This window comes from Nannospalax galili, unplaced genomic scaffold (genome assembly GCF_000622305.1).
Source record: "Nannospalax galili isolate Female #2095 unplaced genomic scaffold, S.galili_v1.0 scaffold337, whole genome shotgun sequence".
In the NCBI taxonomy this organism is placed as follows: domain Eukaryota; kingdom Metazoa; phylum Chordata; class Mammalia; order Rodentia; family Spalacidae; genus Nannospalax; species Nannospalax galili.
In genome coordinates, this window is record NW_008340932.1 from 1,428,705 (window position 1) to 1,454,242 (window position 25,538).

General features: G+C 44.3%; 1 protein-coding gene across 2 annotated transcripts; it reads left to right on the forward strand.

Annotated features, from left to right (window-relative positions):
• The first annotated feature begins 13,613 nt into the window (after nucleotides 1-13,613).
• On the forward strand, nucleotides 13,614-24,751 carry Lrrc55 (leucine rich repeat containing 55). 2 transcript variants are annotated; one of them, XM_008836126.1, is made up of 3 exons: nucleotides 13,614-13,989; nucleotides 14,864-16,401; nucleotides 20,642-24,751. In XM_008836126.1, exons 2-3 carry the CDS (start codon nucleotides 15,702-15,704, stop codon nucleotides 20,875-20,877), a joined length of 936 nt encoding a protein of 311 aa, XP_008834348.1. In that variant the 5' UTR covers nucleotides 13,614-13,989; nucleotides 14,864-15,701; the 3' UTR covers nucleotides 20,878-24,751. The 2 variants fall into 2 exon arrangements, with proteins under 2 accessions (XP_008834348.1, XP_008834350.1); XM_008836128.1 differs by having other exon boundaries at nucleotides 13,614-13,880.
• Nucleotides 24,752-25,538: the final 787 nt, after the last annotated feature.

The window sequence follows — 25,538 nt, forward strand, 5'->3', positions numbered from 1 at the left end:
ATTTTTTAATCAGAAAACAGATTTATATTTACATGTGTCCCATGTGATTTTTTTGACATATTGAGAAATGATTAAATCAAGCTGGTTAATGTTGCTGTCATAAAGCATACTAATTTTTTACGGAGCAAATATTGAATATCAACTCTCTTTTCAACTTTATTAACTAACTATAGCCCTGTGCTGTACAATAAATCTTCAGAATGTATCCATCCTAACTGACATTCTATATCCTTTGTCTAGCATCTTCCTATCCACTATCCTATCCAGTCCCTGGCAACCACCACTCTATACTGGGCTTCTATTAGCCTGACATTTTTATATTTCACATAGAGCTGAGCTCGTGTGGCATTTGTCTTTGTATTTATTGTTTGCTTCACTTTTTATGATGTCCTCCAGGCTTATGCATGTTGTTGCAAGTGATATCTCCCTTCTGTTATAAGGCTTAATGGCATTCCAGTGTGTACGTATGTGTATCACACTTTGCTTATCCATTCATCTATTAGAGAACACTATCTTGGTTTTTGTGATTAGTTCTGCAATAACTAAGACAGACAAGTCTCCAGTAAATGGACCTTATTTCTCTTAGGATGGCCTTGCTTTTCACCTTGTCCACCAGCCTGTATCCTTCCTTTGAAGCATTTTGTCTCTTTTCAAGCAGTTTAGTTATGCCTTCTCTGCTTCCACTCTCACAATGCAGGGACCCTTTCTGCTCTACTGGATGCTGCATCTCCAGTGCTCAACGTGGTGCCTGATGCATAGCAAGAGCTCAATAAACATTTGATGACTGACTTATGAAAAAGTCATTTTCTGACCTCCCCTTAGATAGGATAAAAATGAGATTCATCGTTGGCAGATCCACAGTTTCTCCATCATAGACTTCAGGGATACAGGTCAAGCAATCAGCCCTCTAATTTAAAAAGTGCTGGTTCTGCCTCTTATTAGCTATGTAATATCCATATGATGTAATATCCATATGATTTATCCAATTACTTAACCTCTACTCCTATAACTTGATTTGTTTTTATCCACAACGCTTATCTATTACATAGTTGTATATTACCTTGTATGTTAATTATCTGTGTCTTCCAACCAAGAAGAAAGTGAACACTTTGTTTTGCCACTAAAATAGTTAACAACTAGGATTATGGACACTGTCCAACCAGTGTGAATATTGGCCCCATATGCTATACAGGTTCACACAGTGCTCAGGTCATTCAAACTTGGTTGTACTGCAGAACCTAGGATGGGTTTCAAGTTCCGTAAGGTCCAGTATGTACTCAAAAAGTGGATGAGCTAAGTCACCCTCTCTGCACTCCCTCGGAGTACATTGTGTGCATTATGGCTGCTCGTGTGTTAGTTCCTTTCCGTCTCCATGGTGATCTCACATGGGGGCCTAAGAAACAAGCTCCTTCCTCTATCATCAGCCTGTCTCCCCACACCAGCAAAGATGATCTGACCTCCTTCTACAAGACCTCAAAGTGGTAGTGCCTATTATTTCTACCTCCTAATGTGCTAAAATTGAGTACAACTCTCTATCATTTATTTAATCTCTGTGCTTGATCACTTTTGTTATTTAATCTCTGTGCTTGTCACTTCTGGGAAAGGGAACCTCACCTGGGAAATTTCCTCTATCAGATTGGCCTTTAGGCATGTCTGTGACGCATTTTCTCTGAGGGCCCAGATCAATATGGGTGGTACCACCCCTGGCAGATGGTCCTAGGTTGTATAAGAAAGCAGGCTGACAACTCCCTGGAGATCAGGGAGTGGTATCAGAAGATGCTATGTAACCTGCCAAGGGAGAAAACCAATGAATGATCCAGCTTTGCCTACAAACCACAACAGTGATCAGCCCAGAAAATCATCTCTATTGGTACAATAGTAGCACTTTTTTTCTTGGAAGTAATTAACAGCTGTCCAGTTGACTTAAAGGCCCACTCAATGGGAAGGAACTCATGTGTGGTATTGTAAATATAGCCAAGTACATATGGCTGGAGAGGTCTAAAAACCTACTTTTGTCACATCCCTAGACCAACAGAATTTCTTACTATATTCTAAATACATATATTTGTATTTACAGACAAGTGAACCTCTCACCACTCATCAAAGAAACTTCTTTTTGCAACAGACAGAGATTATTATAAGGTTCCACAACTGGTCAAGTGCAAAAAATAAGTGTTTTGAGGTGCTCAAATGACACATTTGTAATGCAACCTCTATACCTAAGATTCATAGAACATTGTGGAAGAGGTGGGCAGAAAGAATATAAGGCCAGACACTGCTAGTTAATGCGTCTAGACATGATAGGGAAGCGACACCAGTGAAATCTCCACAGTATAGTAGTCTAACAAGATCTGCATATAATAATAAAACAAGCTGACACACCACGGTGGATGGGGAAAATTTCAAGGGGTCCCACCTCAAGATGAAGAGCTATAGGCAATCAATAGATGCTGAGAGAGGGAGAATCAGTTTTCTCCAGGGACTAGCTCCCTGAGAAGTTGTCTAACTCCAAGTGGGCAGCCCTAAACGCAGGTACAAAGGAGCACCCCTGAATGGGCTGAGTGTAATATATATGTACGCATGTATATGTAGCAATAATAATCAAGGAAAGGAACAGGAAATTCAGAGGGAGTCGGGGAACATGGGAGGGATTGGAGGAGAACTGAAAGGGATGGAAATGGTACACAGACTATACTCATGTATGATGCTCACAAAAATATTTTAAATAAAATAATAAGTTTTTTTAAAGAAAGAAAGGCTGAACAGCAAGGTACTAAGCAGCACTCCTCCTTGGTCCCTGCCTCAGTTCCTGCCTCCAGGTTTCTACCCTGCCTTCCTGCCTAACTTCCCTCAAAGATGTCACTTGGAAGTGTAAGATGCAATATACCTTTTCCTCCCCAAGTTGGTTTTGGTCAGAGTCTTTTCTGACAATGACAGGAAAGCTAATTAGGACAACCCCTCCAATCCATTTCTCTTTCTTCCAGCAACCTTAGAACCTGTCTGTCATGTCCACCAGTGGGCAAGAGCAGCATCACTACAATGTCATTTGGCCAGCACAAGCCTGCCACTGCTAGAGTTCTCCTAAGATCCCAGTGATGGAAAGACTCAGGCAGATACAGCTGGCCTGATGCTCGAGTGAATTCACTCATTAGCACAGATGTTTGGGACATTTCTGTGATTACTATGTGCTAAACTCAGGAGAGAAAAATAGAAAGAAAACCACTATACCTGCCCACAGATTACTCATAGTCTAGCAATTGAGACAGATAAACAGGCAATCACATTGAGAATTCCTGGCAAAAGAGAAGAGAGATAGAGCTGCGATTCCTAACAAACTTTACTGTTTTGCTCTATATTAGTGAAATTAATTTCTCAGAGAAACACTTAACAATTCCAGTTTGCTGTCACTGGGTATAACTCTACGTCTCAGAGCTACCTGGGGTTTGAAAGACAGTGGCAGTGACTCCAGAAAAAGAGCAGCCATCCACCCGTTCTTACTTTCCATCTTGCTTCCTGGATGGGAGCCAGGGCTCAGTAGGTGGAGGCACCTACCAATCATGACTACCTCAACACAGGTAATCATGAGAGTTTATCGTTTGTGCTTACAAGACATCAACATACAGTTTTGTGCACACAGCCACATGCAGACCCTTGCACACTGTTTTACACCTGTGCATGGGCACACGCATGCACACAAATACAGTCCTGCACTCATGTGGACAGGAATCATGTCAACATATGATGGCAAAGGTGAAGGATCGCCAAAGCAGGAGCAGGAAGAAAATGTCCCAAAAGCTCAAGAATTAGAGTTGGAGAAATGGCTCCACTGGCAACGCACTTGCTAAACAAGCCTGAGGACCTGAGCTTGCATCCCCCAGCACACAAGAAGCAGGGAGCACGGGGCTAGAGAAATGGCTCGGGGGTTAAGAGCACTGGCTGCTCTTGCAGAGGACCTGGGTTCAGTTCCCAGCACCCACATGGCAGCTAACAACCATCTTGTAACTCCAGTTCCAGGGCTCCAATGCCCCCTTCTGGCCTCCATGGGCATTGCAAGCACATGATACACAGGCACATGCAGGCAAACAGTCCTACACATAAAATAAAAATAAATAAAAGTTTTTTTTAAAAAAAGCAAGGAGCAGTTGTGTACACCTATAATCCCAGTGCTGGGGAGGCAGACACAGGAGGATCCCTGACACTTGCTGTCCAGCCAGGCTAACCAAATCAGTGAGAACTTGTCTCAAGAAATAAGGTGGGAGGCAATAGAGGAAAACACGCCATGTCTGTCTCCAAACACATGCACATGCACACACACACACATGAACATGTACACAGGCATATCATACACACACATACACACACCACACACATGCATGTACGCACGCAAGCACGCACATACACACAAAACTTCAAGAACTGAAGTACAGATCCAGGAGTCAAAGAAAAACAATGAGAATTGATCACGTTTTAAAAGATGTTGTGTATTGGCCAATAGAATAAAAGCTTCTCTTGAGGTGTGTTTTCCTGTTCACCCACAGTGATTCCCTCCCAAAATAATAATGACTATAATAAATAATAACAATAATAATAATTACAAAGGTCTGCTGAGAGTTGACTGAGTGCCAGCTCCAATGCTAAGTGTTTTATGTAGGTCATTTAATTAATAACCCTGAGTCCTGAATTTATTATTATTATTATTATTATTAAGCCCTGACTTGTAACCACTGTGACATAATCTCCCACCTTATAATGCTGCCTTCCAAGGTAAAGCAAGAAGAGATTTTAAAGAGTTAGCAACAGAAGGCACATTGTTCTTTTTCATATACTGATAACAGTGACGGTAGTGGCTTATTGTTGAACAAACAGAGAACTGTACCAGGCATTGCCTCTCCAGTGGCCCTATGATATACATACCAATACTGTGCCCATCTTAGAGATGAGGAAAGTGAACAGTGAGGACATGTCAGAGTCTCAGAGCACAGAGCATATGGATGGTGAAGTAAGTAGTCATTTGTTGCTGGACTTTGTTTCATCAGCATGATTCTGTCACTTCAGTTCAATGTTACTCACCGGATGCAGTTAATGCTTTCATTGGTGCTAATTTCATATAACTAAGATGTTTGCTGGCAACAGAGAAGGCAGAAAGAATTAAGAGCAGAAGGATGGGGAGATGCCATGAAATGCTGCCATCCAGATAAGGGATGGCTGTAGCAGCCGTGAGCACACAGTAGCTATGGATACCAGCACGAGATTGGCCCCAACAACTTTCCATCATAAACAGAGGAGGTGCCTAGAAGGCCCCACCCATTCCTGAGGAGCTGATGCCTATTAATGGTTGGTGGGGGAGGGGGCATCACTTCTTCTCCTGGTGTAGCCACAGGGAGACCAGGTGGGCAGGAGGGATTCAGAAGGAAGGAAGGGGAATTTAGAGAGAGGTGGGGATAGGGTGAATATAATCATAATAGATTGTGTATATGTGTGAAACTGTCAAAATAAAGAAAAAAGATGTGCTTAGCATAGTCTGCTGCTGAATGCTGGGTGTTCATATTTATCCTACCTTTTTATTATCGTAAATTTTCCTGCTATGAGTATTTTGAATGAATTAATTTCTTACTAATTTCCTGGTCAAACATAAACAATTTCCTAAGCATGCCTGAGTTAAATCCCAGTGCCTCAGCACTGGTACATGTATTTTTTTCCTCTACATAGCATTAGAAGTTTGCAAATAGATTTAGTTACTAATTTAATTCATTTTTCACAATATGGTTTTACTTTTCGTTTATGTAATTGTGAGCAAGACCATGCATCTTCCTACATGACATTTGTGATAGCTTTATTTTTTAATTTTTTAAAATTTTATTAAATGGAGGGAGGCCCCACATGCATGCCACAGCATGCATATGAAGGTCAGAGGACAACTTTCAGGAGTCCATTGTTTTCTTCCACCATAGGTTCCAGAAATTGAACTCAGATCATCTGGCTCACACAGAAAGTGCATTTACATGCTGGGTCATCTTGACAGTCTTTGTAGTTTTCTACTGTTATGTAGCCATCTGCCACAAACACAATGACTTAAAACAGCATCTACTTATATCATAACCCCGCAGGTCCAAAGTCCTGGCCTAACATAACTGGATTCAACATATAGGGGATCACAAGGCTACCATCAGGCTGTTAATGCTGTCTGAAGCTCAAGGATGGTCATTGTCAAAACCTATTCACGTGGTTAATAGAATTCAGATCCTTGCAACTGCAGGACTGAGGGTCCCACATTCTTACTGTTATCTAAGTGTCAGTCTCAGCAACTAGAAGCCAGTCTCAGTCCTCTACATGCATCCTTTTCTTTCTCACTACCAGCAAAAGAAAATATGCCCCTAGTCAAATTCCCTTTCAGAAAAGACTTACCTGATATGGTAGGATTCATCTGGATGCCTCCTTTCCTTTTTTCAATATATTATGTATGTGTTTGATGTATGTGTATACATATGTGCACACAGGTGCCTGTGCATGTGTGTGTGCACAAGCATGCATATTGAGGCCAGAGGTTGACATTGAGCACCTTCCTCAGTTGTTTTCCACCTTGTTGTTGTTTTATAAGCATTTATTTTTTATCTGTGCATGGGTGTCTGAGTGAGTGTGTACCATATGTGTGAGAGGGTATTGGATTCCTGGGAGCTGGAGTTGTAAAGGTTCTGAGCCATCAAACAGGAGGGCTGGGAACCACACACAGCTTCTCTGGAAAAGCAGCAAGTGCTCTTAACTACTGAGCCAGCTTTCCAGCCAGTCTACCTTTTTTTTTTTTTTTTTTTTTTTTTTTTTTTTTGTGTCTCCCTGTAGCGAGTCAAGATCATTCACTGAACCTAAAGGTCTCTAATTCAGATAGGCTGGTTGACTAGCAAGTTCTAAAGATTCACCTGTCACCAACTTACCAGTACTTGATATATATTATGTGAGGGCTGGGCATCTGAACTCAGACAGGGTCATCTCCCCAGCCCCAATAGTCCCTTTTGATCAGCATGAAACCTGATGATTAGTAACCTAATCACAGCAGGCATGTCCCATTATGTTTACATATGCCACCCAAACTCAACAGGAGGTAGTCAGCCTGAGGACTGCATTAGTTTTCTACAGCAACTGTAATAAATCACCGCAGACTTAGTGGCTTACAACAGTAAGCTTATTTTCTCACAGTTCTGGACGTTAGAGCCTCTGGTGGATAACCAGTGCTATATTCCTTCAGGAGTTGCTGTAAGAGAGCCTGTTTCATGGTTCCCACTGACTTCTAGCAGCTCCCTTTATCTCTGGGCTCATGGCCCCTTGCCCCATTTTCAAAGCCAGACTTCTGATATCCCCAACCACTATCTTTCTCTCTCCTTCTCTGGCCCTTCTACCTACTTCTTTCCTTTTTAAAGATCTTCATGTTCACATTGGACCTGCGTGGATCATACAGAATAGTCTTCCTCACCTTTACTTAATCATAGCTACAAAATCCCCCATGCCCTAGAAGGTTGCTCATGCCCAGGTTTTGAGCATCCACATGTGAACATCTTCAGAAACCACACATTATATGTTCTGTATTTGCATCAGAGCAATGTGCATACTGCATCCATTTGTTTTAAAACACATTTGTAGCATTTCTCAACAGGTTTTTTTTTAATGTAACATTTCAAGTATTTGTGTCCAGTATCTATTTCTCCATTAAGTTTTTCTCCTTCCTTTCTGGTTTTATTGCATTTTTCTCTGTAAAGCCTTGCTGCCTTTCAGTGCTCTGTATTTGACAAATGCAATCTTGTTCCTAATGACATTGCCTATTTCCTCAACAGGCAGGAAGATGCCTCCTCTCCAAACCTAGAATAAATGTGCTGCTCTCTTCTTTTTCGCTTCTGTTTTGTTAGTCTTTCATTCGTGACTTGGAATCTTTGCCATGTAGAAAAAGACAAAGCATGGAGCTGATGTCTTAATAACATTTCTTATCCTAAGATTGCTTTCAAGGTTGCTGGTTTGCTTTCCAGTTTTTAATACTCTGTCTTACTGGTAATTAGAACCTCTTGCTAAAAGTATGGTATTTTCCATAATCACTTTTCAAATACTATGTATTGAATAATGCCATTGAGTGATTTTCAGTTTGCAAGATACATTTTACTTTTTTAGTTAAGCAAATCTCCCACCGTTATTATAAGCATTTCCAACATTGCCACCACCACCACCAGATTAATAGCATCATCTGTGCATTCTTGACCGGGTTTTCCCCAGATGGCTTTCACTCTCAGCTCATCACATTCTGCTAAATGCTTCATTAAGTTATGATAACATAGAAAGAGCCACCTTTCCTATTTTTAAGCTTTCCCAGAGATAAAAGAAACTGACTTTCTGGGGCTTTTTCCCTCCATCATCATTCTAACATTCCATAATTTTCCCTGGATATATCTGGTACTTGATAGATTAAATTAATTCTCATGTGTTTAAAGGTTTTCTGTCATTGCTACAACTAATTTACCATGCATTCAGGAAACCATAGTAATGAAAATGATTTTTAACTCATTTCATTTTCTACAACTCCCTGACTGCTTTTTGTGTATTTTCCCATTAGAGTATTTTTTTTTTCTTTTTGAGTCAGGGTATGGTGTAGCCCAGGATAGCATCAAACTTGCTATATAACTGAAGATGACTTTGAATTTCTAATCCTCCTGCCTTTGCTTCCCAAGTGCTGGGATTACAAGTGTGCACTACCATGCCCAGTTTATAGGTTTCAGGAAATCAAACCTGGGGTTGTGTGTATGCTAGCCAAGTACTCTATCACAAGAGCTACATACCCAGCCCTACCATTAGAGTAAATTCTTGACACTCTGGAGTTTCCACAACTTGCAAGAAACCCTGAAAAGACATGATATGCCATAATTCATCATTTTGCTAACTGAACTCCCACTGCAAGTCTGCTATGCAAAAGAATGTCACTTTGCCAAGGAAAGCAACGAACCACCCAGCCCAGTGTCTCCACATAGATTTGTTATTTACGCATGGAATGCTCTCATAAAGTGAGATGGAGGAGGGACTCATGAGGCCCTGCCCCTCTGCAGGGAACCACCATCTACTGATGGATTCTAAGGAAAGGGCTGAGACTCATTGTGTTCAGTTGTATACACACCAGAAAGCATGCCAGGCTCCACTGGATAGTTCCATGTTCATGGTCAGGTGGGTAGCCCTGGCTAAACTCAGAGCAGAGGAGAGACTGGCAGAAGTGGGAAGAAGGCAAGAGAATGGTGGATAAAAGTTATTGGGATGCATTGAGTACATGCATGAAATGATCAAAGGATAGATTTCATTAATAAAAATTTAAACTAATTAAATAATGAGTTCTATAGATGTCGTTGCTAGAGCCAGAATGAAAGCAAGGATAGACTTTAATCTTCAGTTCAGTATTTCCAAGTCATGGCCCACTTAAAACTGCTCCCAAGGTTGACAGTTCTGTCAAAATTAAAAAATAAAAAGAAGAGAAAGAACAGAAGGAGAAGGAAGGGAAGGAGGCAAAGGAATAGAGGAGAGAGAAAGGAGGAGAGAGAGAGAAGAACAGAAATCCCAATGCATTTGGGAAATTCTGAGCATTACATTTCCATGAAGTCCTTCCCTCCCTCCCCGATACTCTCAAATGCAGATTAATTGTACATTAAAACCTCTGATACATTGTCCAATAAAGAAATTTACCTCATTTTGTTCAAGGTACTGTATCTTAAACTTATTCGAGAACAAACATTTTTCCATGGTACATTGTGTGCTACAAAACACTAGTTTGGGATTCACAGAATCCCTTAATGAGTCAGAGAATGATTAAAAGTAAAAAGACACTTAAAATATTTCTACTTCATTGAGCCTCGAGTTTACAGAAGGCATTACATGCAGTTAAAATATTCTCGAACTGGGGGTTCCTGTAACTTTTGCAACTTACCTTACAAAGAATACATTCAAGTATATCAACTATCATCAGCAAACATGATGTTTTCCTCTCCTCATTTCCTTTTTTAAACACCTTTATTGGTTCCTTGAGAATTTCATACCAGCATCTGGACCATATACAGACCTCCTCCCACACCCCTACCTCTGGCTAATATCCCACCCCCCCAACTTCATGTCCTCTATTATTATTTTTCTTTTTTAAAGCCTATCAAATCTAATCTGTGTCCCCCAAATACCCAGACTTCATTTCCCATTTCTGTGCAATTTATTTGTTTTCCTTTCTGCATAACCACTTAGCAGTGTTTTCCTCGGTTCTTTATTTGTTCACTTAGCCAGCATAGCTGTAGTGCTCTCTGTGTAACTCTTCTTAATGCTTTAGTAGTAACAACTCATGGATGTGAAGTCACCCTAGATCTCACGTGCCATTATTATTATCCCCACTGCACCAGCAGGAAAACTGAAGTTTCAAATGATGATGAAGCATCATGTAGGTAAGCATGTAGTCTTACCTACATCCTAGGGTGGGGGGTGTTAACCCATGCACATGCAGAAGCCAGAGGCCAACATTAAGTGTCTCCTTCTATCTATATCTACCTTATTTTTTCAGACAGAATATCTCACTGAACCTGGAACTCACCAATTAAGGTAAACTGGCTGGCCAGCAAGCCCCCAGGGTCCTCCTGTCTCCACTCCCACCCCACTGCTCAGTGCTAGTATTATAGACCCAAGCCTCATATGTTTTATGAATTTTGAGAGGATTCAAACTCGGGTCCCCATGCCTTCCCAGGAAGCACTTTACCCAAGTGAGCCATCTCCCCAGCCCCTAGAGTCCATCTTTTACAGAAACTATCACTAATTTTTTTTCCTTAGTCATCTTTGTTCTAATTGTAACTATAAAGTTCATATCATGTGAAGGAAGAAAGTTTCTATTTGGGGTCTTATTTTTAGTCAACATTAAATGTTGAACTGTGAATACCTTTCTCAGCCTTTCATAATTACCTTTCATGATTATCTCCAGTGAGATGCTTATGTTTCCAATCATTTTCAGCTAATGAAGTAAGATGCTAGCTTGGCTTTCCTGAGCCCAACCATCCTTAGTTACAATTGTATTAAAATCAATATTTTATTTCTAAACTCATAAATGAGGTTCAACAACCATTCCTTCCTTTAAGTTTGATGGGAGTGCTTGCCTCAGCCCACTCAGCGCATAAACATTTGTGAAGTGGTTGTCATGTGCACTAGACACTGTAAAACATCAAAGATTCAATATGTGCATCGTAGGAGAGAGCACAAGGGAAGACGGTTTTCTATAGTCATGTAGACGAATGATCCCTGATAGACAGGACAAGGTCAATGACATAGGGAGCTTCATAAATGCTCAGAACATGTATAAATTCACTTCTCTATTACTGTGTTTTGATTCCCCCAAAGACTTAAGGTATTATTTAAATACGAGGCACCAGTTCAGCAGCCTGAAAGCACAGAGTCAATGTGTGTGTGTGTGTGTGTGTGTGTGTGTGTGTGTGTGTGTGTGTGTGTGTGTGCAGGCAACCATCAGACACTTTGTTGTTGCTGTTTTTTTTTTCAACTGTCATATCATACTTTTACAGCAAGCACTTCACCAACTGAGCTATCTCTGCAGCCCAACATCCATCTTCTAAGGTAAGAATCTACCATCTGGTCAATTACTTAGCACACTGTAAGGGTTAAATAACTAGTTATTTTTAAAAAAGGAAAAGAGATCAGGTGTAGTGGTTATGATCACAACAGAACTCAGAAAGCAAGAGGATTGAGAGTTCAAGGCCAGCCTGGGCTACATATCAAGACCCTGGAATTGGGAAAAAGAAGAGAAGAGATAAAGACACAAGAAGAGAGAAGAGGAGAGGAAAAGGGAGGGGAGGGGAAGAGAGGGGAGGGGAGGGGAGGGGAGAAAAAGACATCAGTCAGCTCTTTAATCAAACCAACCAGCCAAATCATTTTTTTTTTTGCCCATTCCTATCTTTTTTAGTTGATTTTGTATGTGTGTGTGTGTGTGTGTGTATTTCATACAGAACATCCGAAACAATCTTATTCATCTTTATACCTGCATACCAAATGGCACCCTCCCATAGCCCACCCACTGAACCCCATATACTCTGTCATCCCTGTTACTGTCCACTGTGTTGTCGGTGCCCCCAGCCGTTCCCCACTGCAAGTCCATCTGCTGAGTCTAGTCATCCTATCTAGAGTCCCTTGTTTTAGGAAGATCAGCTCTTCCTCATCTAGCAAAAATCAGTTGCCAACTTTCCTTTAGATAACATTGGGGTCTGCCAAGCCCATTTTTAAATGCTAACCCATTGAACAATATATTTGTTCAATGGTTCAGTAAAGAAAGAGGTATTATGAAATTTCACCTTCAAATGAACTCAGAATGTGAGAGGATAAGAATCTGAAGTAAACAACAGGAATCCCTGGGATCTGCAGAAAAAAGAACCATAGTATTCTTTTTGCATGTGTATGTGTGCAATACGCATCCATGTGTATATACATGCTCACATGTGTGTGGACACATGAATGTGTGCAAGTACACATGTAGGCATATGGGTGTGGAGGCCAGAGGTATCTTCTCTGTCATTCTTCACCTTGTATATTGAGGCAAGGTCTCTCACTTGAACCAGAGCCCCCACTTCAGTTAGTCTCACTCACTACATTGCACTAGGGATCTCCTGTCTTTGACCTCCATGCCCTGGGGGGCTACAAGTGGGCTTCGAAACTCATCCAGCGTTTACATGGACATTAGTGATCTGAACTCCATGGAGGCCTCATGCTTGTGATGCAAGACCTCTCTCTCTGCTAAGCCATCTCCCCAGCCCAGAACCATAATACTTTGCCAAACTCTTTCATTCCCTAAAGATATAGCCAAGTATCTAAAGAGCCCTGGGTACCATCTCCTGAACCAAGCAATTGGCTCTTTGCATCCCAAGGGTTTTCTGATTAATTGGCTACTCCAGCCAAAGCTCCTAGCCCTAGAGAATTATGGGGTTAGGACTTGGGGACAATCAAAGAGCAGAGGAAAAGTCTCACCTGTAATTCTTCCTAATAAGAATTATCTGGTAATGGAGACTAAATGATACTCGGACCCAGAAGTAGATGTCACATAGCAACTGAATAGATATAGCCCATCAGAGGATCAAGCACTGACAATCACATTCGTTCTTTTTTCTTCCATCCTCATTTATCCCTTCATCCCTCTCATCCATTTTGTTTTTCTCCACCCCACTAAACCCCTTTTCTCCATTTCATGCCCTCTTTTCTATCCCTTTGGGGTCTGATTCCCTTAAATTTTCCCTCCTCCAAGATTCCAGACCCATGCCTTGCCCCTGCCCCAGCCTCTCCTGATGGCCCCTTTTGCCCTCTTTCCCTGCCTGTTCCTCTCCCCCAGTTCCTGTCCCAGGGCTGCCTACCCTTCTCTTCCTTTCGTCCCCTTTCCTTATCACTAGGATCCTGTGGGTGGCTGTGAATTCCCGAGGAGTACTTCATTCTCTCCTCTCTCATCTTGGTGGGGTCTATAGCCAGTTCTCCTGTTGCTCAGAGATGTGGAGGCAGTTGCTAAGAGACAGTGAAACGTCATTACCTGGCCCTCGAGGAAAAAAGGGGAGCGAAAAAGAGAGAGAGAAGGGGGAGAGATGGAGGGAGGGGGAAAGGGAGAGACTGAGGAGGGAGGGGAAGACCTGGCTCTGGAGGAAGGCACACGCCAAGGCAGCCTCAGCACCAGCTGAGTTTCCGAAGAGGCATTCAGATTCTGTGAACTTTCTTCTAAGCATCCTCTCTGAGATTCCCCTTCGGGATAAAAGAAGGGGCACAGGGGACCACAGGACAGGAAAACGCAGAAGATGCTGGCCTGGGATCCGGAGCCGTGGAAGAGAAGAGCTGGGGAGGGGAAGAGCCGGGTAGGCAATCTGTTCCTAAGCAAGCAAGCAAGGGAGCGAGCGGGGATTCCAGGCTGAGGGAGGGAGAGCCGCGTCTGCTGCAGATTGATGGCTGTGTCCTTGGAACAGAGTGAGTAGGCTCCTGGGGGCCTGTCGGTGTATAGCAGGAGACCCTGGAGCTCAGAAAAAAAAAGAGTATGCATAAAGGGGTGCTGAGGTGATTTCCCAATGGGTGAGATTGAGGCTTGGACAGTGGGGGAAAGGGTGGGAAGAGTAGCGCTGAAGAAAGGGGTGGGGGAAGACAAGTGGAGACAGCAGGTGGGTAAGACAGAAGCTGGAGCCACAAAGGGTGAGGGGTGGGCATCTGGGCAAGGCTCGGGTGGTCTGTGGTTCTCCTTCCTTATCTCTTTGCCTGACCAAGTATGTATGGGTGTGGGCTTATCTGGAGGCAGGGTGCTGGAGAGTGGAGTGTTTGTGGAAAAGGATGCTAGGAGTAGAGCTGTGAAAGATGCTGGGGGGGCTCTGAAGAAGTGTGTGTAGAGAAAGACACTGGAGGGGAAACTGGGGAAGTGGGAGAGTGGGAGAGAGGGAGAGAGAGAGAGAAAGAGAGAGAGAGAGAGAGAGAGTTTGAAAGGGGTGTACAAACCGAGTGTGGATGCATGTTTTTCTTAGGGAGTTGTTCGGGGTGGGGTGTTTGGTGCTGATGAGGGTGGAGCTATGAGCAACAGAAGAAAATGCATCCAACTCAGAACAGAAATGTGGGAGGGGGATGGTCACAAATCAGATGGGAAAGGTTTATAAGTGGAGGCGGGGCTCTGAGCCCACTATGATCCTCATCTGGAAGATAGTAAACAAAGAACTTGATGGTTGGGGGACAGATGTTCAAGGAAAATTTGAGGAAGTGGGATATAAAAAGTAGTGAGGTAAGACAAAGGACCTAGGTAAGGGGACAGGGACTCGCAGAGCAATGGATTTCTCTGCCTGAATGCTTTTCTTGTTGACAGAGTGAATTCTGCCTCCACCTGCTGAGTGCACAGCTTCCCTGAGCACAGGGTCAGCTTGAAGACATAGACAGTGCTCTCCTAGCTGATCCCCAACTGTACTAGTAGAACTCATGACTTTTTCCAGCTTCAGTGGCCCAGACAATGGGTGTGACTTGGGTCCCACCCCTCCCTGGGAAACAAAGAGCATCCCTGGAGATTCCAAAAGCCACTAAGGCCGAAGACCCAGATTTTCAGGAGGCCCATGGGGGACGACACACTTCCCAGGCTTCCTTCCTAAGTCTCCTGCCCTAGGTCTTCCTTGAACTCGTGCCCACTGGGCCACCAGGAGAAATGGCCCCTGAGACCTTGAACGCTGGAGATCCAGATGTAGTCCTGACTTCTTAATCAGTCTCAAACCTAGGACAGGGCTTAAGTTTTCTTAGAAGAAGTGCCAGGACCTTTAAAGAGCACCTTTCATCTCCCTCACATCCTCCCTCCCACACCTCACACACAGTGCCAAGAGGAAGCCTCCAGCAAGCATGGGTGACAGGGGCACAAAAGATCTGAAGGGACCCTTCCAGGCCCTGCTGGCTGCTACTCCAACCCCATCCTGGTTTCCCCCCTTACTCGACCTTTGATCATCCTTTCAGACCCTGGGGGACCCTCATCTGGGTTTCTTGCTCCCCAGACCCCATAAAGGGACTTTCTGTGGCGCTCAAAAAGCCCTTAGGTGCTTAAAGGCTCCCTGGGAAGACTTGAACCATGACAGCTCACCCTCAGAAGCTCCCCCTTCCAGACTCAGGCCTCTGACATAGCTGCTCCCTGTGCACTGACTGTTGGACCCCAGGACACAGACCTCATGGGCTCCCTACAGCACTGCAGCTGCCAGCTGCCGAAGAGGAGTGACACCTGGGCCCAGCTTCCATGGCCTGGGCCTCCCCACCCAGCCTTGTTGCTGGTCTTTCTCCTCTTGGCAACTGGGGTGATGCACACTGATGCGGGTACTAGTTGCCCAGTCCTTTGTACATGTCGTAACCAAGTAGTGGACTGCAGTAGCCAGCGGCTGTTCTCCGTACCCCCGGACCTGCCAATGGACACTCGCAACCTCAGCCTAGCCCACAACCGCATCGCAGCTGTGCCGCCGGGCTATCTCACTTGCTACATGGAGCTCCGAGTGCTGGATTTGCGTAACAACTCCTTGATGGAGCTGCCCCAGGGCCTCTTTCTCCATGCCAAGCGCTTAGCCCACCTGGATCTAAGCTACAACAACCTCAGCCACGTGCCAGCCGACATGTTCCAGGAGGCCCATGAACTGGTGCACATCGACCTGAGCCACAACCCCTGGCTGCGAAGAGTTCACCCCCAGGCCTTTCAGGGCCTGGTGCAGCTCAGAGACCTGGATCTCAGCTTTGGAGGCCTGGCTTTCCTGAGCCTCGAAGCCCTTGAGGGTCTCCCCGGGTTGGTGACCCTGCAGATCGGGGGCAATCCATGGGTGTGCGGCTGCACCATGGAGCCCTTGCTAAAGTGGCTACGGAATCGGATCCAGCGCTGCACAGCAGGTAAGATGGTGTGACTGGACTCTGTCACCAAGGGGAGGGCTTCCGGAAGTAAAGGCTCCAAAAAGAATAGGGGGTGATACTGAGAAAGACCCAGGGCATCTCTTGTGTGCCCTTATCTATGTACCTCTGGTCTTTCCTTTAGTAAATATGCTTGAGATGGTTGCTTAGGTGCTAGAGACACCCATTTATTAAAGAATCAGATGCTGCTTGCCTCTGTGGTGTATATGATCTAGAGAATGACCCACAGTAAGCGAAGTGGGAACAGCTGATCATTGATAGTATTTGTTGAAATGTTACCATGACCTTGCCATATACGATCTCATTGAACCTCCATTTTATTAGGCCCATTTTACAGGTGAAGATACTGGGATTTAGAACCAGGAGGAGGCTTGCCCAGAACACTCATTTAGAAATTGGTAGGGCCATAGAGAAACGCATTTATATGACTTCTCCTCCACTCCCTTACAAGCACTAAGAAAAAACGCTGAAAGAAACAACCATGACTAATCCTATTTATTTTAGTACTTACTATCTTCCAGACCTTATTCTGAGCATATTTCATATTTTAGCTCCTCTTATCCTCACAAGAACCCTAATGAGAAGAAAACTGAAGTACCAACAAGCGTAGTAGTTTGCTCAAATCACGCAGTTACCAAATGTTGGAGTTAGGATTTGAACCCTGGCAGTCTGGCTGACCTCTTGCTCTATTATCAAGAACAGGTTCTGAACTAAGAACCTAAGCTCTGGGCTGGTCAAGGGGCCTTAACTGAGTCTTCAAGGTTTACATATGGGGTGAATATTTGGGAAGAAGAATGGCGATATGGCAGTTTAACCATCTCGTACCAACCACAGTGGACTAAGGCCCGTGTTATAGAGGTCCTGGCCCACCCAGTGGCATCCAAGCCTGGTCCAGAAGCAGGCAAGTTTAGCTGTGTCTCCAGCCACCAACTCACTATGTGACAGCACAGAACCTTGACCCAGATGCCCAGCATTAGAACAATGGGAGTTCCTGGGGCCTCAACCCAGGGGTTCCCCAGAGCCTGGACTCGGCATGCCAGAATAAAACATGTGTATGTATGTTGAATGAGGCAAAGGGAGAGGACTGAGTGGGGAATCCAAGACTAAAATAGCTCAGAGGGGCTGTGGGTCACGATTCCAGTGTTTCCACAGAACTGTGGGAGGAAGTTCTCTGGAACCAAAATAGTTTGGGACAAAGATGGGGTAACGATGGGAGCCAGGAGGAGGAGGCTGCCTGGAACTGGCGCCCCAACAGCCCAATCTCTCTGCAAGCTGTGCCTCCCCCACTCTTGTCACTAGTGACAGAAAGGGTCCTCTGGGGTGCTCGGCTCCTGTCACAGTAAAGACTCTTCTTCTGGATCTCTGGAGGCCTGCTGTTCTGCAGAAGGCTTGGCTGCCTCAGGTGGGGGGGGCAGCCTCCCATCAGTGTAGCCTTAGAAGTCACTGCAGGTGAAGCATCTGAGCTCCAGAAAAGGACAGTGATGGTCCACAGACCCACTGTGAGAGCGCAAGCAGCCTATAGTGGACAGCCTGGCTCCTCTCCCTCTCCATAGAGCACGTGTTGCACTATGCCACGCTCACCATGTTTCCTCTTAGAATTGGATGATGCCATCCTTTTAGGTCTTTTCCCATTGCTCTCCTCCCTTTTTCCTTTGTGAGATTTTCATTGTTATCTATGTTCTAGATAACAATTCAAACATAGACTTGAAGAGCTACTGGGATACAATCTGACTCCGACATTGGTCTCTTGACTTACTAAAGAACTCAGCCTGTAGCCTCCCAGCTCTCATCCTGTGTGACCCTGCTGACTGCCCTCAGTCTCCACTAGATGGTCTGCACTGCTCCCTGCATTGGTCCTCACTCCTTCACTACCACTCCACTTATGGCACAGTAAACTTTGGAAGTCAACATCTTTTAGTATCAGACAAGAGCTTCTTGTGAGCCAACCCCAAACATGATCAAGACCTAGGCAAGGTCTGGGGTCCTGTACAAACAGCCTACTGGGATGACTCAACCTGAGACTTGGAGACGGTTGCATCCTTGTCCCAAATAAGAAAACATACACACACACACACACACACACACACACACACACACACACTTCTAAGGACAATATTGCATACCCATATCCACTTGTCAAAAGGATCAATCCAAGACCATGACTTTGTTCTTTGCCCTCAAAAGCTACATAACAAATGGATAGCATTTACACATCCTATATTTTATGTGCAATTTTGAAGACCTCACATTGACTTGCTTGGAAAATTCAGAGTAGATTAGCCCCTTCTTAGAAAGGCAGTACATGTGAGACAGAACAGGGGGAAAAAAGTAAGATTTTCCCAAATTAGAGCTCAATTAATATTTATGTCCTGAACAAAAAGCAAGACTGACTAGCTGCTCTGCAGCTGCTGCCCAGACTGAAGGGTGGGTCCGCCCCCATATGCCACTCTTACCTCTAAGACACTCTAAGATAAAGGCCACTGACATCCATCATGTGCTCATAGAAGTGACCCTGGGAGGATGAGGTGGTGCCATCATGGCTAGAAAGAACAGCCATCCCACCAAAGGAGCAAGCCCTCCCTCAGAAGCCTGAGTGCAGAATATGACCCCCAATGGACAGCGAGGGGCCCATCTATGATCATTATCAAACTCACACTTTGCCTAATGCTTATTATCATACACAAGAAACATTTGTGTATATGACTACAGCTCCAGGGGTTGAGGATTTAACTCAGTGGTAGAATGTATCCCTAGCAGACACAGGGCTCTGGGTTCAGTCCTCAGCTCTGAAAAAAAAAAAGAGAGAGACAAAACAATCACAACTCCAAAACGTAGATATCATGATTACCTCATTTTTATCTTCATTTGACAAAGAAACCAAACAAAGAGGAGCTAAAGTTCTACAACCACACAGTTAATGAGAGTTGGAAGGATTCACGCCCAGGACAGTAGCTCTAGAGCCCACACTCTCAACCTCGTATTCTGTGTATCTGGAAAAACCGTGGGTTAAGTAGCAAGACACAAGGCTTTGGACTTAGAGTCCTATGTTGATTTAAGAAAAGTTTACGATGAAAGGATGCCTTTCCTACGCTGAGGATACTGTGAGAGAAGCTTACTTTCAGTGGGGAGAAGACGGACAATAAACAAACTGTCAGGCAGGGATAACATCATGGGGAAATAGAAAGCAGAGCTGATGATAGGGAGACTGGGGAAAGGGATGTGGTCTGTTTTATACAAAATCACAAGAGAGGGCATCACTAAGAAATTTGCATTCAACCAAGTCCCAAAAGAAGTGAGAGAGTGGGCTCTGCAGGCAGAGACCCAGGGGAGAAGCTCCTTCACAAAGGGTAAATAGAAAGACCCCCTCTTCCTCCTGAGTAGGAATGTGCTTGGGGCCATGAAAGAATGACTAGAGGTCTGTGTCTCTAGAGAAGAGTAAATAAGCAAAATGGAAGAGCCAGGAAATTGTCCTTGGAGCCCATAGGGAGGATGCTGGCTTTCTCTCTATGCAAAGATGGGACGCCTGAGGAAAGTGTCAGGCAGAGAGGCATGGTGAGACTTCAGGCTTTTTTTTAATGTGTATGAGTGTATTGCCTGCAGCATGTAAGTGCACCCGTGCCATGTAGTGCTCACAGGGGACAGAAGAGGGCGTTGGATCCCTGCAACTGGAGTTATAGACAGATGTTAGCTGCCATGTGGATGCTAGGATTTGAACTTGGGTTTTCCGCAAGGACAGCCAGTGCTGTTAACTGCTGAGCCATCTCTCCAGCCCCTTCAATTTCAGGCTTTTATGCTGCAAAAGTCCCAGATCTACCACTGATGCTAGGTTTAAGACTTTCATCAAATAACTAAATTCTGTAAGCAATAATTTTCACATCTATAAAAATAGGTATAAATATGTTTTTGTTGCTGTTGTTGTTTGTAGGTTTTTTGAGACAGGGTCTCTCTATAGCCCCAGCTGGCCTGGAACTCACTATGTAGACCGGGCTGGCCTTGAACTCACAGAAAACCACCTGCCTCTGCCTTTTGAGTGCTGGGATTAAAGGTATGCACCACCACACCCAGCTGGTATAAATTGTTTTAAGGGTTGTTGAGATAAGAGAAGAAAAACAAATTTGAGATACATAGAAGAAACCCAGTGACTCTTCTAGGAAGTTGGGAGATTTTCCCATTCATCCTCATTCCCACAGGAGCCTCACCCTGCCTGGGTTCTTTGTTGTAGATTCTCAGCTGGCTGAGTGTCGGGGTCCCCCTGAAGTTGAAGGTGCCCCTCTCTTCTCACTCACTGAGGAGAGCTTCAAGGCCTGCCACCTGACTCTGACCCTGGACGATTACCTCTTCATCGCATTTGTGGGCTTCGTGGTCTCCATTGCTTCTGTGGCTACCAACTTCCTCCTGGGCATCACAGCCAACTGCTGCCACCGCTGGAGCAAGGCGAGCGAAGAGGAAGAGATTTGACACAGGTGCCTCTCACCCCTCCATGCTGCGACTGCCACTGCACTGACGACTGGACATCCACCCTGGCTGCCTACTCTGGATCATGATGCCCTAGCCACCCCCATCATAGCTCAAACAAGGTTGGGAAACTGACTTTATGTGAGCATCTATTTACTTTGGGCCAGGCACTATGCTAGGAACTGGAATCGAAGGACAAATCCAACGCAGGCCCTGGCCACGAGGTACTTCTAATAAAGGAGAAGTAAACTATCCCTTTATATCTAACTACCCCTTTATATCTAAATGTCAGTGCTCTGAGCACAAAGTTAGGGAAACCCAGAGGATGGTCCATCCACTGTGTCTCACAAGCCCCAGGAGAATTACAAGAATGGTGTGCTGGTAAGACGGGTTATCAAAAAGAAAACAAGGTCTGGCTATAAGTAGACAGAGAAGAGTGGACATAGCAGGTGACAGGGCATAATACACAGGGTATGCTGAGAGCAGCGAACTATTCCCTGCAACCTAAATGTATAGAGGGGAGTTGTGCAGAACCAAAACCTTCCCTCTGACACCCAGTCTGTCAGCTGTCACTGCTGACATCATCTGCCTACCATTGCCTCCAGGGAGTGAGGATGTCTCCATGCTAGCACCTTTGGCTTCCTCTTCCTAACAACGATTGGATGATGCCACTTCCAAGTGACTGTCCCCAAACTGCCCCTCAACTGCAGTCTGCTGGTGAGGTCTCAGGCAGCAGGCTGAGGGTGATAACCCTTGCTTTATCTGCTGCCTCTGACTCAAACCTTGTCTTCAAATAGGAAGGCAGGAGTCCCCAAATAGGGGCAGCAAAAGTCATGACACCCTGGGACCCCAGTTATGTGACTGTTCATGCCCATGGTGCTTACACCAAAGGATCTCACCAGGAAAGTATATTGTGGACCACAGATCCTAGCATGACAGTACCCAGGGCAGAAGGACAAAGTCACCGAGTCATAACCACAGGAGGGTGTTTCTTTTCTTCTAAGCAACTCACCCATTTTGAGCATAAGGGAGAACTGTTAATTCCTGAATTCCTGCTAAAGTCAGGCACTGTGATAAGTTCTTGCCTCAACTATTCCCTTTCACACACACAACAGCCCTTCCTGGGGAAAGTTCTTCCCATTATGCAGATGAAGTCATTCAGGCTCAGAAAGGATACAATCACATGCTGTGTCATGATCAAAATAAAATCAATATTCTTTTTACTGCCCCACCCCAATTGGAGAAGTCACAATTCTTTCTAAAGCTAGGCATTTTTATGCCTCTGATTCTTTTCTTTCTATCCCCACTACTGGTAGTTTTTATTGTTCCCACTTTACAGTTACATATGTTATAGAAAGTTGGGTAATTCATCCAGTCATCTAGATAAACACTAAAAAGAAGGTGGCAGGCAAGTCCTTCAGGAAACTTGTATCTCATCAGTCAGAAATCAAGTGATTGTGTGAGAAGTACAATTCTCATATTTGTTGTCACCTTCATCTTCTGTGTCATCTGCTTCATCACAATCCTCCCTGTCCTGTTCAGGAGGTGTTTTCCTAGACTTCTCATTAGCCTGTTTGGGAAACAAACCAAACATTAGAAATGCTATTTTACAGATGGGAAAGTAGAGGCTTAAGATTGAGTGTGATGTCAGCCTAGGTGGCAAGGTTGAACTCAGCTCAAACATGGTCCTTTCTCTAGCGCTTCCTGAGGCATTTGGGGAAGAGAATGCCCTGGAGGCCTTCACAGTGGGACCCTAGAATTCAGCAGCATTGAACATGTTAATAGCCCAGCTGTGCTCAGACTAAGCTGTGCTCAGACTGAGCTGTGTTCACTGTGAGGTAATGTCAGTCTCGAAAACACAGAAGCTGGACAAGCACCGTCTAACGGGAGACACCTTCTTTACAATGTATAGATTAAGCATTAGAATTGGTAGCTATGGTGGCTGTCATATTTTTTAAAAATAAGTTATTTGGGAAGCAGGAGAAGCTTCCCAGAAGCTCTGCTGTGTTGTGCTGCAAGAAAAATTAGGGAACTGAGAAAGTGATAGGTGAGAATCTTTGTGGAAGGTGAGAGGTACTCAAGGCTCAGTCCAACATGTTCTCAAGACGAACGAGGGTGAGAATGAAAACAAGGGCTTTCTACCTTGACCCCAGCTCCTGCAAGCTTCCATTGTGCATCCCCAGGTAGCCCTGAAATGAATGAAGAAGGAAAATATGTCATCTTCCAAATCATTTGCACTGATCTAGTCAAGCAAAAGAGTCCCCAGAAGCCTCTCCCTGTCCCTCTTGGCTATCCAGTCTGGGTGAGAGCCGTGCTCCTGTAGCTGTAAAGCAGAGTTGTCTACTTTCTCTGTCCACGCCACTGTGGCCAACAAGGGCAGATGCTAGCCATTCTTCCTCAGCCAAGCTTCGCTTAAAGTATTTGGAAAGGAACTTTTAGAAACAGTATTCCTAGTGAAAATAATAAAAATAATAATAATAATTCACCTTTCCATAGAGGAACACCATGCTCATCTATAATAATCCCCTGAGTACTACTGTTTACTGAATTATACTTAATATATTTTAAGATATGTACTATGTTTTTGCATAGAATTAGAACCAGACAAGACACTACATGCCCCTTGAGACCAAATGTCCTTTTCAGTGGGACAATTTGATCTCTACTAATGGCAAAGATTTCTAAGCAAGATAGGTGGCTTTTAAAGAAAATGTTTCTCTAGCTTCTAGAAGCTTGTCAGTTAACTAAAGCACAAAAAAGGGAGGCATTCAACCTCCAGACCAACATGGCATTCCACCTCCAACTTCTTCATACTGTCAGAACTAAGTGTCTAGAAATATCCTAATAATCCTCACTGCAATTGTTTGAACATCCTGGCGACCACAAACCTGTTATGGTGTTCTTATAAGGTTTCATTCCGTTTGTTCCACACTATGTATGTGTGCACGATGGGGCTCCTCTATGTCCATATGTCTGTCTGTGTGGTTCCACTTACATTGGTTATCTGCTGACTTGGAGAATGTTGCTCCTCATTTGGGTTCAATTCTCTGACAAAGTCTACTCAGTTATCTGACTGTTATATCATTTGATACACCAAGATGGAACCCCACCAGGTGTCTGGCTGCTCAGAACATAGGAAAAGAGACAACTCTACATTGACACACTCTAATGAGAACTTGGCTTCTTCGCGCTTCACTCCATCCCCTTGAGACACGCCCCCACACAGGAGTTTCAGCCGTTCTTGACCTGAATATATCAAGATTTAACTAACCAGCAAGATTATAATGGGCAAAGTCTGTCCAAGAAAATTGTTCTTTAGAAAAGACCCCACATTGTCATCACACCGTTCTGGATAACATGCGCTGATCATCCTCAAACACCCACCTCTTTTTCCATTCTTACCATGACTCCCATGAAAAGTCAAAGAAATGGGTCACTCAGAGATATTGTTGGGTTTCATGGCCCCTTTCAAAGGGTTGTAAAGGATTTGAAAAGACCAGGGAAGGTATTCCACTTAACCACTGAGGAAGATCAATAGCCCCATTTTCTCCATAAACATATTAGCTGTCATTTTTTCTAGTGGTGTAAGAGCATAAGGAGATGTCTTTGTTCATTCCTCAGAAGGACACTTCCCCAAAGCTAGCAAAAGGCGTCTGCTTTTCTCTACTCCAGAAGGAGGTAAAAGGAAAGGAGGCAAGTTGCAAGGTCCTTTGTAAACCCCCATGTCTGTCACAACACCAGCTGGAAAGCTGGACCCCACAAAACTCTCTTTTCCTACGCCCTGTCCTGCAGAATGCTGTTGTCTGGTGCTGGGAGGGTTAGGGAGGAGTAGGGATTCAAGGGAAGATGTCAACCTTTGTATGGAGATTATTTTATAACCATGCACTTTTGTAACTGTGAAGAATTTTTCATAAATGTACATTAATAATAAAGAGTGTATAGTTTAACAAATTTTCTAAAGAGTTGTGAAGAGGAGGGAGAGTGAAGTAGGCACAGAAAGAGACAGAAAGGAGTTAGGCAGAACCAAAAGAATGTGTGCCAAAATATACACACAAAAGGTCTATGGGGAGGGAGTAGATGGGAATAATTAGGAGATGTGCCAGCCATGGAGGGGCATGTGTGGGAGTAAAAGACACATCACAGAATCCCATTTCTACCAGGCGAAAAAAGAGTATGTGTGTGTCTCTATGCACATACCCCTGCGTGTAGGCATATTTTGGTGTCTGAAACTAAACAAAGCAGAGAACATATGTTTTAGACATGTTGGTGTTTGCAGTTTGGGTCATCCATAAAACATGCCAAGGCAAGTGGGTGTGCCTGCCTAATTAGCATCCTGAAGAGCATTGCTAGGAAGATGCCTCCTGCCAACAACATGGGCAAAAAGGCACTAACTCAGGCATGCGGGTAATCCAGGCATCTGGATGCATGGTTTGGGGGGCAGACAAGCTCACCACTGGTACAAATTCCATCTCTGTTCTCACAGGCTAATTAGCAACCTATAAGAAAAGAACCTAAACTTCCTGGGTCTTACAAGTGTTACCTATACACTGCCAGAAATGAAATGTTAGGCAGTATACCTTAGGAACAAAGCAGGAAAAGGAAGCAAGTCTACTTGGTAAGTATGGCAGCCGTGTTTCTCCCAGTACTAAAGTGGCTCTTAGCAG